General features: G+C 36.9%; 1 protein-coding gene across 6 annotated transcripts in view; it reads right to left on the bottom strand.

The window, feature by feature from the left end:
- PPP1R21 (protein phosphatase 1 regulatory subunit 21) overlaps nucleotides 1-13469 on the bottom strand; it is a 34040-nt gene that overhangs the window by 8755 nt on the left and 11816 nt on the right. For all 6 annotated transcript variants that reach the window (XM_049833597.1, XM_049833592.1, XM_049833598.1 and 3 more), the window contains 10 exons: nucleotides 13400-13452; nucleotides 11063-11212; nucleotides 7916-8017; nucleotides 7752-7840; nucleotides 6757-6893; nucleotides 5667-5759; nucleotides 3644-3771; nucleotides 3122-3274; nucleotides 2281-2373; nucleotides 851-1084 (listed from right to left, as the gene is read on the bottom strand). In XM_049833597.1, coding sequence (XP_049689554.1) covers nucleotides 851-1084; nucleotides 2281-2373; nucleotides 3122-3274; nucleotides 3644-3771; nucleotides 5667-5759; nucleotides 6757-6893; nucleotides 7752-7840; nucleotides 7916-8017; nucleotides 11063-11212; nucleotides 13400-13452 — 1232 coding nt within the window. The remainder of the gene's footprint in view (nucleotides 1-850; nucleotides 1085-2280; nucleotides 2374-3121; nucleotides 3275-3643; nucleotides 3772-5666; nucleotides 5760-6756; nucleotides 6894-7751; nucleotides 7841-7915; nucleotides 8018-11062; nucleotides 11213-13399; nucleotides 13453-13469) is intronic.

Raw genomic sequence — 13469 nt, 5'->3', positions numbered from 1 at the left:
GATCAAATACAGGATCAAAAACTTAAAGATGCCATTTTACTTCAGAACTGGGGATTTCGAAACAATCCACTGGTCATTCTTCCTCTGGAACAGGAAAGTAGGGAGGAAAAAAATAAATGAAGAATTCTACTGAGTGCTGAGCTGAGTAGATTTATTATTTCTTACAGATGACATCCCTGTTAATACCACTTCAGAAGTGGTAATTCAGAGGAAAGGCCAACCCCTTTTAAATACTAGTAATAAACAGGAAAGAGCCATTTCCCAACATAGAAGAGCAAGGACAGAATGCTTGCCATATCCAAAAGCAGTTGTCAAACCCAAGTTGCACGCACCTATGAAGGTTACGTAAAAATTTGTAATCCAGAGAACACTGAAAGCTTGAATAGCTTCTTCAAGTTAAAATTAAGCTATAATAAGGTGACTTGTAATAAGCCTTATAACCCATTTAAAAATACTAATTACCTACTTCCATTTGCTTTAGCATACCTAGATGTGAAAGAAGTATTGGAAACTCAGAGCTGACCTGAGATATATACTACTTACTCTGTAGTTAGGAAGCCTTGCAAGGAAAATCTAGAAGTTAAGCACCTATTATTTCCCCCTCAGTCATGCAAGTACAGAACAACAGAAATATGTCCATGATACTAAAGACAGTGAACAGTCTCAAAATCCAAGAAGTTCCAAGCTCTACAGAAAGTATTAGCAAGCAGCTTTACAAACACAAGGTGCCCAAGTGTGAATGCATTACAACACAGTCAAAAAGCTTTCATTATTAAGTGTTCCACTGATCAAACAGTACTACTACTAAAGAAAGTGTTTTTTCCTCTATTGAAGAAAAAAGGTCACTTACCAGACTAGTACTCTTAATAGGTTCCCTCAGACTTTTTTCTGCAGTTTCCTTCTTTTGTTCAGCTACATTTGACAAAACAGAACGCTCTTGTATAGTTTCAGTTAAGTGTCCACTAAGAGAGTTCTTCAGTTTTTGGTTTTCTTTCTCCAGCTTTATTTTAGCTAGCTGGGCCTCCAACATCCAGTGTTCTTTTTCTTGTTCAAGTTTTGCAATTTTCTCCAAACTCTGCTGGACCTTTAGGAGGGAAAGTTTACAGTCCAGGTTATTGAACACAAGGGGGAAAAGCGCCACACACAGGAAATGTTTGAAGACAGTATTATTTTAAACTATTACATAAGCGAGCTAATGAATACTGCAGCAGGTAAACAACTACCGATTCAAGCTGTACTCTTAACTGTGGTCATGTGTCAAAAAAGACGATGTTATTTAATTAGTCTAAAACATGCATCACAAAGTTACCACTCACAGAACTGGCAACATCATATTAGGTGGAAAAAAAAAAATCAAAGGAGGGAAGAATTTTATGAAAATTTGAAAGATGTGTGCCTGGCACTAGCATTGTCTTGTTCTACGGTAGAAAGACAAACAATCTCTCCCCTCCTAGCTGCCCCACCTCACACAGACAGAATAACTTGCTTGTCCAGATAAGAAATCAACTATGGAACAGTATACATCGTATCACTCCACACATTTCTGTTGAAATTCATCTCATCACTAGTAATACACTTTGAATATTGGCCACTACAAAAAAAAACCACAAACAAAAAACCCCACACCACTTAAGTCTTCTTCTGCTGTAAAAGTTCAATGCGGTCTGAGCATTCAAGCTCATACAGAAGTTTTAGTATTAATCAGTCTCATTCATGTGCAATGGGCAAACTGTATAGACCTTTTAAATACCATTTAACCCCCCCTCTGCCTAACCTTCCAGAAAACAATATATATGGACACTGCAAGAATGATAAACTGTAATCTATTACTAGACTCTACCTGAAAAGAAAAATCATTGTTCTTAACCAGTGCTAATAAATCCTGCATAGTCCGAAAAAGCACTCAAAACAGTACATAACAACAGAAATTAATACTTCGGTATGCCTTATCCTTTATTTTGCATTTATTTGAATTATTAAAGATTGCCTGACTTCTTGTGTTTATAAATGAAGACATCAATGGCATAACCCTGTCTCTTATAATTACACATACATTCTGCTGGTAGAGGCAAACAAGTCTTGGATAACCCAGCCTGAGAAAGGTAAGTTTTATTTTTAGAACTGTACAAGTTAAGACATCTACAGTCTAATTTTAAGCTTCAGTATATGCATATATATGTACAAACAACACCCCACTTAAATATGTGGAAACTATTTGATACTACTTTACCTTTATAAAATACACTATCCTGTATGTGAGTAAGATTTATACCAGAATACCTGTTGTGCAAGACCTTCTCTACTTTCTGTGGAACTCAGAAGAACTCTGCGATTGGCTAAAGCCTCTTCATAAGGCACTGAATCTCCACAAGGCTGCAGAAGGATAAAAGAAACCTCAAAACATGTTTCACAGTACATCAGAATATGTATTCTACCTTTATTTTCTTATGGCCCTCCTTACTTTAGTAAAGGGAAGACAAACACTTTCCAAGTGTTTACCAGCCAGTAGAAAAAATGGTTTGAGCTCACAAAAAATACTGCCCCCAAATGGACACCTGATTAAAAAGTGCTCAGAAAACTCCAAGTGTTAATTATCAAATGCATCTTAAGGTCCACTTTACAGTAAAGTGACCTTTGCAGTAAAGTGATTTAATAACAACTGTTAAGCACACCATCACTTAATTGTTAATTTTAATGGAGACAACAGGAGATCTAGTAGTGTTCAACCCTGTGGTTCAGCACATTTTCTCCAGCATACCCCCTTTTCAGCTGCTTTTTTTTTCCTTCTTTTTCCTCCTGTTGCTCTCCCCTGTCTTCCAGTGAATGCAAGTATAGTAAATAAGCAGCTACCCTCTACTCTTTGCAGTCTTGGCACAGAAATAATTACTGGAATTAGGCAACAGCAGAATTGACACATACCCTCAGTTGTGAGGGCAACTATGCTCTCTAAATTTTTCAGTAGCATTATTGCTCTAAGGGTTTCATTTCCTCAGCCAAAGATATTCATTCGGAGAATCTCATCCATTCCAAAACTGAAAATCCTTAGTTGGTATTCTCTTTGGCATAACCAACTATCAACAGAACTGTGCTTTCTCTGTGCAAGCACGCTAGCTGAACAAACCTTCTTCAAAGACTTCATGTAAGCAACCGCCTTTTTCTTGTACTGCAGCATACACTCAGCCGAAAGAGGGCTGATGAACTCTGTTCCTCCTTTAGGCCCATAGCTCAGTGAAGTAGTGAAGTGATCCAAGTTGTTGCTAAAGAATGAGGCAATCTAGACACATCAAGAAAAGTCACATTTTGAATTAAGTTGACCAGAAAGATTCACCAGAACAATTACTCTTTCAAGAGAAAGACAAGTATTTAGTGAAACTGGACTTCACAACAACAATTTCAAACAACCTACAGGCTCTTCCACGTAACTTAGACCTTACTAATGCAAAGCATCCTCCTCACAGTATCTATTTTATCACCCATTCAGTTGTTTTTAAGTTGTAGCCTGAAAATACCTTGGAACAAACCTGATACTACAGATTATCAGAGCCACATGTAGATTTTTCCAAATCATTCAGCTAAGATTTTTTTTTTTTTTTAAAAACCTCTATAAGTTAGGACATTATATTGAAACAAAAATATCCATTACCTTGCCCACTCCATTTGTTAAAGCCACAACAGAGGATAAAATACAGTCATTTGTAGTTATGAGTTTCTGTGTGGCAGTTGGAACATCTTGTTCTAAAGTAGCTTTCTGACTGTAGTGCTTGGAAATATCTAGAAAAGGAAAAAAAGACATTTATGTTGAATTACATTTTTTTTTTTCAGCAACCATTTTCAAATTCAGCTTATGACCTCAGGCTTTGAATGCTTCTCACCTCTAACTAAATTGTATAAAAGTTTAGTCCAGATACTCTTAGTTCTCCAGTATACTGCCTTAGACAACCCTTTGTGACCATAAGGAATAGACATTATGCCTGTTACACAAGGCAGAATAAAGGTGTATATTTAAGTGTACTCTGTATCCCCAAAATCATAGCTATATAGGGGATCCAAGCTCACATTGAACTAGCCCTTTATTTCACAAGAATACTTTCCATTTCCATATGTTTACATCAGGACACTTAGAATAATTTTTAGTCATGTTCAATATCTGAGTGTTAAGCTCACATGACTTAAGGGAAAAGTATTTTAATTCTGTCAGAACAAATCTAAAAGACTACCAGAAGTTTAGAATGCTACTTCCTGTGTTCTAAAATTCTTTCAGGGAAAACTAACAGAACACTCTTCAGAGAGGAGAAAAAAACCCAAAACCAAAAAACCAACCACAAAAAACCCACAACACAGAACTTTTTGAAAGTCATTCACAAAAACATCTTAGTTTAAATATACTAATTATTTTCAACAGCACCAAAGTTTAAAAAAACTCAAGTATTTATCATGTAAGAACAAACATTCTCAACTTGGCCTAATTAAAAATAAGTCATTATTTGACAAGTGAACATTTTGCACCCATTTTACAATAAAGTACTATTGCTACAGAATGGAGAAATCCCAGGTCATCACCACCAGAAGTTGTAACTGAGGCAGGCTTAAGCAGCTGGAAATCAGTTTGGGTTGGGAAGGAAGGGAGGAGAGAAGTGACAAATCAAGCATTCTGGAGTATGGGAGTGCAAGATGTTAAGAACAACATTTCTGTTGCTAGCTAATGAATTCTACTGACAGTTTTCTTCAGTACTTCTATTTTCTTTATTTCCTTTGTTAAAGTATAAGTTGGGTTGATTCTACATTGTAGTAACTATATTAAGAGATAGAAGGTATTTATCAATAAACTTATCTATGCTACAAAACTCCTGGTTTAGCGTCTCATTTTGTTTGAGGTACAATCGCTAATATAATCTTTCTTTTTTTAAAACAGGGACTCTGCAAAACGGGGCCATGCCACAAATGTTATTAAATGAAACAAAAAAAACCCAATTTTGCTAAAAATTGTAAGATCTTAATGTTTAAACAGCTGACTAGTATTAAAGCAATTTGCCTACATGGATTATTTTCTCCCTGGGAACAGCTATATGGCACAGAAATTCTAGGATATACAGAAACATGAGTGTTTTAAAACTTGGAGTTTTAACTGAACATCACTTCACTGAAAATGTAACATATCCATGTTCTTCTGATAAAAGTAAAGCCATTTTCAAGGAAGAAGCTAAGCTTCAAAAGGAATGCAGATTTCTTCGTAAGCTAAGGTTATATATTCATGTTAAAAACAGTGATCAACCTAAAAACTGTAAGGAAAAATTCCACTCTGAGGGCAGGTACTAGGTCAACAGTACATAAGGAGGGGAAAATATGTATATTTAATAGCATTCCATTCTGTATGCTAGTTCCACTAGAGAAATGAAGTTCAGAAAGTAAAGTGATACTGCTCAGGAAGATCTAGAGCACCACAATTAAATATTCCAGCAACTTAGAACAACAAAAATGGAGGAGTGAAAAACATGCATGCACGTCCAAAACAAGTAGTTAGTAGGTTTAGTTTCTTATCTTAGTTTGTAAAGGCAAAACAAACCAGATTTATCACGACACATTCAACATAGTTACAGAGAGAGTACACGTGTGCTATGTTAAACAGAAAGAAGCAGAGCTGAAACATAATATTCCTGTACCCTCACCTTTTAAAATGTCATGAAATCCATGAAGACTTGCAGCAATGTTTGTAAACACCAAGTTGTAATTTGTCCTAAGAAGTCCTTCTGGTTTTGTACCTAAGAGTGCCACACAGAAAGGAAAAGATAAAAAAAAAAAACACCACACAAAACTCCACTAAGATAGGACCATGAATGAAAACAGTTAGATTTTAAAAATAATCCAATTTCCACCTACTAGAAACATTTGCATGGAGTATGAAAATCATAACAGATTCATTTACTTAAATTTTCCCTTCAATATCAAATGTATATATACCAAACTTTGCCAAATTAGGCAGGTAAAAGACTTCCAAGTTTCCTAAATTTCATTCAGATTTTACAAGTATCAGTGGTTTTGGTCTCAAAAAGCAATTATGCATGCAGAAAGATTTACATGCTCACTGCTGTAGGAATGACCATCTGGGTCCTTCGAAAGGGTGAAGACTGAAATAACCTGAAGGTATACAATAACTGTTTCCTCATATTATTTACAGTATGCATTTGGGGATAGTTTCCTCATACACACACACAAAGGTTTTTACCTAATTTTATTTAGTCATGACCATGAGAGTCGTAGTTTAATAATCCTATGAACAGGAGGAGCTGGAAGTGATAATTAGTAATAAAATGTAGTTTATTAAAAATTTCATGATTTAGAGATTACAGAACACATACTGTCAATCATATTATAAAAATCTACAGTCATCTCTTCTCCTCTACAGTTAACTGTGACTATCTAAAATGTGGTACGTGTGACTGCTTAGTAATTTCCAGGCCTGCACCATGCCTATGTCTATCCAAAAGTAAGAATGTGGAGCATTAAAGACACACTACAACACACTCAGTCTCCCAGCCTGGACAAAAGATGGTGCAGCATGGCAGAGCATACTGCAAAACTCACTTCCCCATAGTTTAGACTGTACCTGAAGAGTAGCGTTTTCCTCTATCACGGAAGTGGCATTTTGTGTGTGCATGTGTATGGTTTAAAAAACCCAACAAACCAAACAAAAAAAAAACAAACAAAAAAACTCCAATACTGGTCCAAAAGGAAAACTGAGCCAAAACTGGCACTTACTTGGTAACGCAAGAAGACTAACGTATGTATGTAGCTTCTCAAAGACTGCAGTCAACCTTTTCATGTCTCTGTGTAGCTCCATATTTCTAGCTCTTAAAGCAGCTGTGCAAAGAGAAGACTCACACTCTTCTTCCAAACTAGGAATATATGAATTATTTTTTTTAAAAAAAGTGAGCAATTATCTTAAAAAACAAGTTAATGAGTTTTGGAGTAGATAACTAGTGTTCTCTCCAGCCCCAGCACAAAGCAACAATAGACTAGGAATTTATTTTGGAAAGGTTAACATATCAGAGAGTAACTTAGCAATACATGGAAATCACTGTGTGCATGTACTATCCCCACTCTTAGGAGCTTCAGTCACAAGCCAGGAACAGTTTACACTCAAGGCAAAGAACTGATTGCATCAGTTTAAAGACTTTTTCCTCTACTACATATAATTTAAATTTTGCTTCCTAAGGAGCAGGAGAACAAGTACAAAGAAGGCATAAAGCAAGCTTTTTCTTCTTTCTTAATCCAAAACCTCTTTTTAAGCAGTCCTTTACACTAGCAATTCACCTCCCTTTGACACACTCGGGAACAAAGACTTTCACTGCAGAAGGGATGTGCATCTGGCAATTTTTCCTATATTGCTGTATTTGTTGCATGATAAATAATCTTCAGAGAGGATCAAGAAATCAACAGTTTCAGTGTATCGTACTTGAATAGTATCAACACTATTGAATAACTTAAGAAACATGAAAAATCTGTGCAGCTTTCATTAAAGTCTCACCGGGGGGGGGAAGCTTTAAAATACATGGGTTTAGCTCTAATGCACAGCTGAAAAAAACCACACATAACCTAAAGGCTTAAAAAACAGCAGGCAAAAAAAAAAAAAGTTCTGCCTTTTAAGCCAGAGTGCTTTGAGGGTTGGCTTAATATTTGAGTTGTAGATGTTGACAATGCTGCATGCCTGACACTCAGTGCCCCCTTAATTTGATCTATCAAATCAAAAGTACCTTTTTAACTGATAAGGAAGAATCTTTCTTAAAAAGCATAAGTAGGAAGCTAAATGTTCTGAGAAGGCCTTCAATTTCACAGCTGTTTCCTGGAAGGAAAAACAACACATAACTATTTTTGCTCTGTAAAAATCTTTCCCAATACTAAAAATAAGAAATCTTACCAGGACTGTCACAGTATCTTCTGTAATACTCTCGAACAAGTGAAGCATTCCTTCCTCCAGAGGGCGAACATACGAAGCATTTTCATGAAGGTACTGTGAGAACTGAGTACAGAGAGATTTTAAAATGGTGCTTGCTGAAGGCTCTTGCAAACTCTTTCAAGTTAACAATTAAACGTTCCACTTTAGCAAAGCACCTGTCATCTTAAATGAACCCCAGGTTATCAATAATAAGATGTAACAGTGAAGTGATGTACAGCAACCTCTGCTACAGGACACACAAACACACACCTTGAGGGAAAGTGAGAAATAGTGAAGACTGCAATTAAGTCCAGGCAAAACCCCACTTAAGGCTTTGCCACAGCACCCTATCTCATTTTAACTACCATGCACAGCACACCAAACCCCTGCTTTTTAAAGTTTAAGAATTCTTGCACTCCTTGCTCATCTCCATCAAATTATGGCTAGATCCATGCACCATTAAGCCACCAGAATAAACTATCATACCTTCCTCCCAGGTGTTGTTTGCCTCTTAGCCCTTGTCCTGTGCATCAGCACAAACATTTGCACAGCTATGCTGTGCAAAGTATTGAAGAACTAAACCAAGTTAAAACTAAAAGCAAGAGATACATTTTAATCTTTATCTCTAACCAGTCCCATTTTCAACATGGGTCAAAGCATGCTTATGCCAATGCAAAGGATGGAGCTGTAACTAATCAAAGGGAGAATTCTTACTTGCAAGAACTAGAGAGGTTTGGGCAGTTATGAAACTTTGGCCTCAGAGAACTGCCTGACTTTGCTAAAAATTGCTTAAGTAAATTCTATGGCTAATTTCGCCTTCAAAAAAGTATACCTGAGAACAAAGGCACTCACTTCTTACACACAGTCAAAACGTAACAGCACCATCAGCTTTTGATACCACAGTATTACAAAAAGCTTCTTCCACAGACTGACATCAGTAGTCAAAAGTGATCTTGTTTTTTATTTTACCCCACAGAAGGATACCTTCACCTTTGATTATTTATATCACAACAGTAGCTAAAGATCCCAGGCAAATAGGGTATGAGAAATTTTAATTATTTCTCATATTATTACAGTGCAGTAACACAGCGTTAACAAGAAAAGAGAGATGCCAAGCTCTCATTCATGCATGCACAAATCTGGATGGAATTAGGGAAAATTCCTAAATCTAAGGAGGAAGAAATAACACATGCAGAATGCTCCTGACTTGTGTTGCAAGAGAAAGGACTGGAGTTATCTGGCACGATGCTGAAGACCCAGCAGAACCCAGCAATCCAATACTTAAAGAGAAAAGGAATACTTGAACCTGGAAGGGAATTGTCCACATCTACTTTGAGTGTTTGGTGGGGAAAATAGCTCGAAAGCGCCAGACAAGACCTGGAGTTGGGGAAAAATAAATCAGTGCAAGTGTGCTAAGCCACTCCCTGACACTTGTCTCATTTTCTCTACTACATTAAGGGGAAGTTTTTGAACCACTCAGTGGAGGAGCTAAGATCACACTGAGAACACTTGCCAAGCAAATAGATAAATCAATCAAAAATACAGGAGCAACAGCAGCTTCAGTGAGTGATAAAAGATGCTTCATCACTGGAAAGTCACAGCAAAAGCCCAAGAGGTAGCATGCACTGAGGCAATTAGGTCATGAATACACAACGGGGCAGACTACAAGAGACATAATTATGAAAACAAACAAAGCCTGAACTACTGAATCAGAGTCAATTATCAGAAAAGGAGAATCAAATTACAGTTCTGATTAAGTTGCATGTTTCATCTGTGTGAAAGCACTTCTCTGATGAAAAGCAAAGAAGTGTTAGCTAGGACATTAAGAAAAAAAAATGCATGAGAAGTGATGTCTAAGAAACCCGATTTTATTCCCTTAAACTGCAGTAGTGTCTGTAGAATCCAATCACCACACTAGGCCATATAAGCAAGGAGACACAGTTCTTGCCCCAGAGAATTTGGAAGATGACAAAGCCACATAGTTTTCACAAGAAGGATATGCCATTTTGAGCATGTTTGGTGGCAGAAGCAAGAAATTGTTGTTCTCATACTAAGATCTATGCTGATTCCCTGTAAAAGTGTATTCTTGATTCAAATAGTTGAAAAAACTGAGAAGGTAAATAGAGTGGGACTTCTCTAGTGGATAAACACCTTCTCAAGCATATTTATTGCTTGCAAAGAGATTAAAAGAGGTCCTCCCAAGAACAGGCATGCATTGTAGCCATTTGATGAAGGCAAATCACATCCATCTCAGTAGTTTAAGTTTAAGCCCTACAAACTACTAAACTGAAGTTATAGTCTGAATCTGAAAACACTGGCATCCAGCAACTTAAATGCACATAGGTCCACCTGCACTATGAAGTCAACAACTCTGATGTTAAAACAATTTTATTTCAAAGGATATATATATATGCATCCCCACACTAATTCTTATGCACGAAGTTCTTTTCCATGCCTCATGGCATAGAAAGAGAAACTCAAAAGACACAGCTTAACAGCTCTGAATGATACTCTCAGAAAAGTCTTCCCATGGAGTTGCACAGAAAGAGTTCGGGTTTCTCATAACAATTTCAACGTGCTTTACAGACTTGAAGCTTCAGAACACTTACAGGAAAAGTCTTTTCACAAATAGCCCAAAATCAGACTATAAAGTTGGGTTTTGACAAGGGAACAGAGTCAAAGTTCTCTCCTTCATAAGCCTACCTTAAATCCAGTTTATTTCACATTACAGTTAAACACAAGACCTTCCGTCTCAACATCTCCCATGCCCCAGTACATTAACCAAGACAAGCATCTATTTAGCAGTGAATATTGTGTATTTTAAAATAAAGTCAGCTGAAATTTTGTCAAATGCACTTTAGTTTAGCACTTAAAAAGCAAAGCCTTGATTCAACTATCATATTGCTCTTGTAGCAGAGGCACAGGGGAAAAGGATTCTCTGCAGCTACACCTTCGCCTACATTCAGAGAATTCACCCAATAGAAAAGACTTCTCATGCAGGAGAGGCTGCCTCTCAGGAACACACTTATAGCATTCCAGTAAAGGTGGCAGAAGTTTGCATGACAGATAATTCACTCATGAAAGTCTACATCATTGAATATACTTGTAGATGAAATCTGTAAGCTTTACCTTCTGATTTAATGGTGATATAGCATCTGTTGCAGAATCAATGGGAAAGATCTGTACCTTCTGCTCAGTGTATGTATGGAAGTTCAAAAGAGCTGTTACAAGTTCTTGAACAAAAGCCAGTGCCTGGCCCGCAAGGTCTCGCAACTTCAGCTGTAAAGACAGTTACAAAGTGATTATATTTGACATGTAGCTATTTAAATACGAAAAAAATGTTGTGGTTGAATACAAAAAATGGCTATGAATGATTTCTTTCTTGTTACCAGTTCAACCTAAAATACACAGCAGCAATCACCTTTAACTTAAAGTTTATTCATAAATTACAATGTCACACAGAAGGGCATGTTTTTCTATGACAACAAAGTAGGTTTCCATTTCATACAACAGGTGATACTTTGCCTTTGCTGCATTTCTCAAACTACAGACCACAAGAACACTTAAAGGTTAGTACAATTACAGAGATCATTTTTGAAATTAAGATTTCTGAAGACCAATAGACTAACTGCGGACAACAGCTCAGTTCTTTAAGTGTGGTGATAGTGCGAAAATTGTTAACACCTGGTTGTAAGGAAGCCTAACTTAATTAGTAAAACCCAATGAGGTCTTCTCCCAGAATAAAAGGTGTCTGCTTCTCTAACCAGTAACACTCAATTCTTACTCTCCCACCTGGACAGAACTGAGCTGCTGCTCATGAACAAGGCTGTTCTGTAGCTTTAATGCAGTAGGAAGGTATCCAAGAAATTAATCCACAATGGAACATTCTGAAAAAGCAAATGCAACAGAGAAGAAAACCACACTCTGTTGTGATTTACGGAGGCGAGAACAAGGTTAAAGTGACACTTCAGCCAAGAATGACTTATCCTTCAGAGATGTATTCCTAATGCTTCAATGGAGTGTTAAATCAAGTGAATCTTGATTATGGACCAGGGATGGTGGTAATTAACGCAGCCATACTCAGTTTGTGTATGTTAATTAGCTATGCAAGGAAGGAAAACAGACAATATTGCAGTTTTGCTGTCCTTTACACTGCAGCCTGTGCTAATACACTAGCATTTTGCCTCCACTGGCAAAGCCAGTCATAAAAATCTGTCCTGGAACATTTTCAAGACTGCAGATCTTCAAGCATGAGGCTGGCTGGCATAGTGGTAGCAGAAAATAGTAAAGGAAGACACTCTCCATGCAGTTATTCAGATTTTTCTTAGAACTCAGCAACAGGTTGACTTAAGGCTACTTCCATCACAAAACTGGACAGCAGGTCACCTGATCTCACAGCAGACATATTAGGAACAAGGTCTCTTTATAGGCATTTCTGAAGAAAGGAGAAAGCAGCTATTTGAAATCTTTCTACAGTGGCATCTGAATGCACTAACTTTCAAGTTTGAGACATATCATACAAGCAAAGAGAAAAAACAGTGTTGTGTGGAGCCCATCCTCAGTGGCAGCAAAACAGGAAAATTTTGACTGCATCAAGGTATCCAATTTACTACTGTAAAAAGCCTTAAGATAATTAGCTGTTCACAGAAAACTAACATGCACTTTTGAATACCAAGTAAAACACACTCCCAAAGAAATTGATGAAGTTACAGTAATGAACAGAAACGGTTTCTTTTCTTTTTAAGTAATATTTACATTAATAAGGGTGATTTGGCTGCAAGTAAGAGGTGTTTTGGCATGAAGTATCCTGTAAAATGTAAATGAACCATGCAGAGTTCTCAAAGACAGATGATTTATTCCTTAAAAGGATTATGACTAGTGGCAAGTAATATCAACTGATATGGCATTCTAGTCTACACACTAATGTATAGTTTACAAATGCAAACATTCTTTGGGACTCAAGTGATGTGACAGAAGCAGCTCAGTTTGAGGGAAAAGGAATTCAAGATACCAAAACTACTGTTTTCAACAAAAAGCTTAAGACCCCTAAACTAACATAATTTTAACCAACTTTAAAAGTGAAATGTTCAAGTTCTAACTTACTGCAGGTTAGCATAGTAAAAGAGTACTTCCTATAACTTTAATAGGAGACATAATAACCTTTTTGCCATTCTTTTTAGAAAGGCATGCCTGATTTAATACCTACAGTGATCATCAGCCAGTAGTCAATGGATTAGATCTAGTGAAGTGAGGTGAGCAGACAACTTGACTCCTCGACACAAGAACAGTATAGACTACCTTTTGAAAAGCGCAGAGGTTCTGTGGACAGAAATTCCCTTAGAATATCACAATAGTAGTAAGACAGCCTATATCTTCTGCCATTTCAGGTCACTGAAACGACTGGTTTTATTCAGTATCTGTGTAGAAAGTTGCACCTTTACATATGAAGCCAGAAAAAGAGCTTACCTGATTTCTTCTGTTGTGTAATGGTACATTCAGAGCGTTGTATCGATTAGATCCTACAGGACAAAAATTG

This window comes from Accipiter gentilis, chromosome 30 (genome assembly GCF_929443795.1).
Source record: "Accipiter gentilis chromosome 30, bAccGen1.1, whole genome shotgun sequence".
In the NCBI taxonomy this organism is placed as follows: domain Eukaryota; kingdom Metazoa; phylum Chordata; class Aves; order Accipitriformes; family Accipitridae; genus Astur; species Astur gentilis.
The sequence above is the reverse complement of the archived record's forward strand: the minus strand, read 5'-3'. Positions and strand labels throughout refer to the sequence as shown.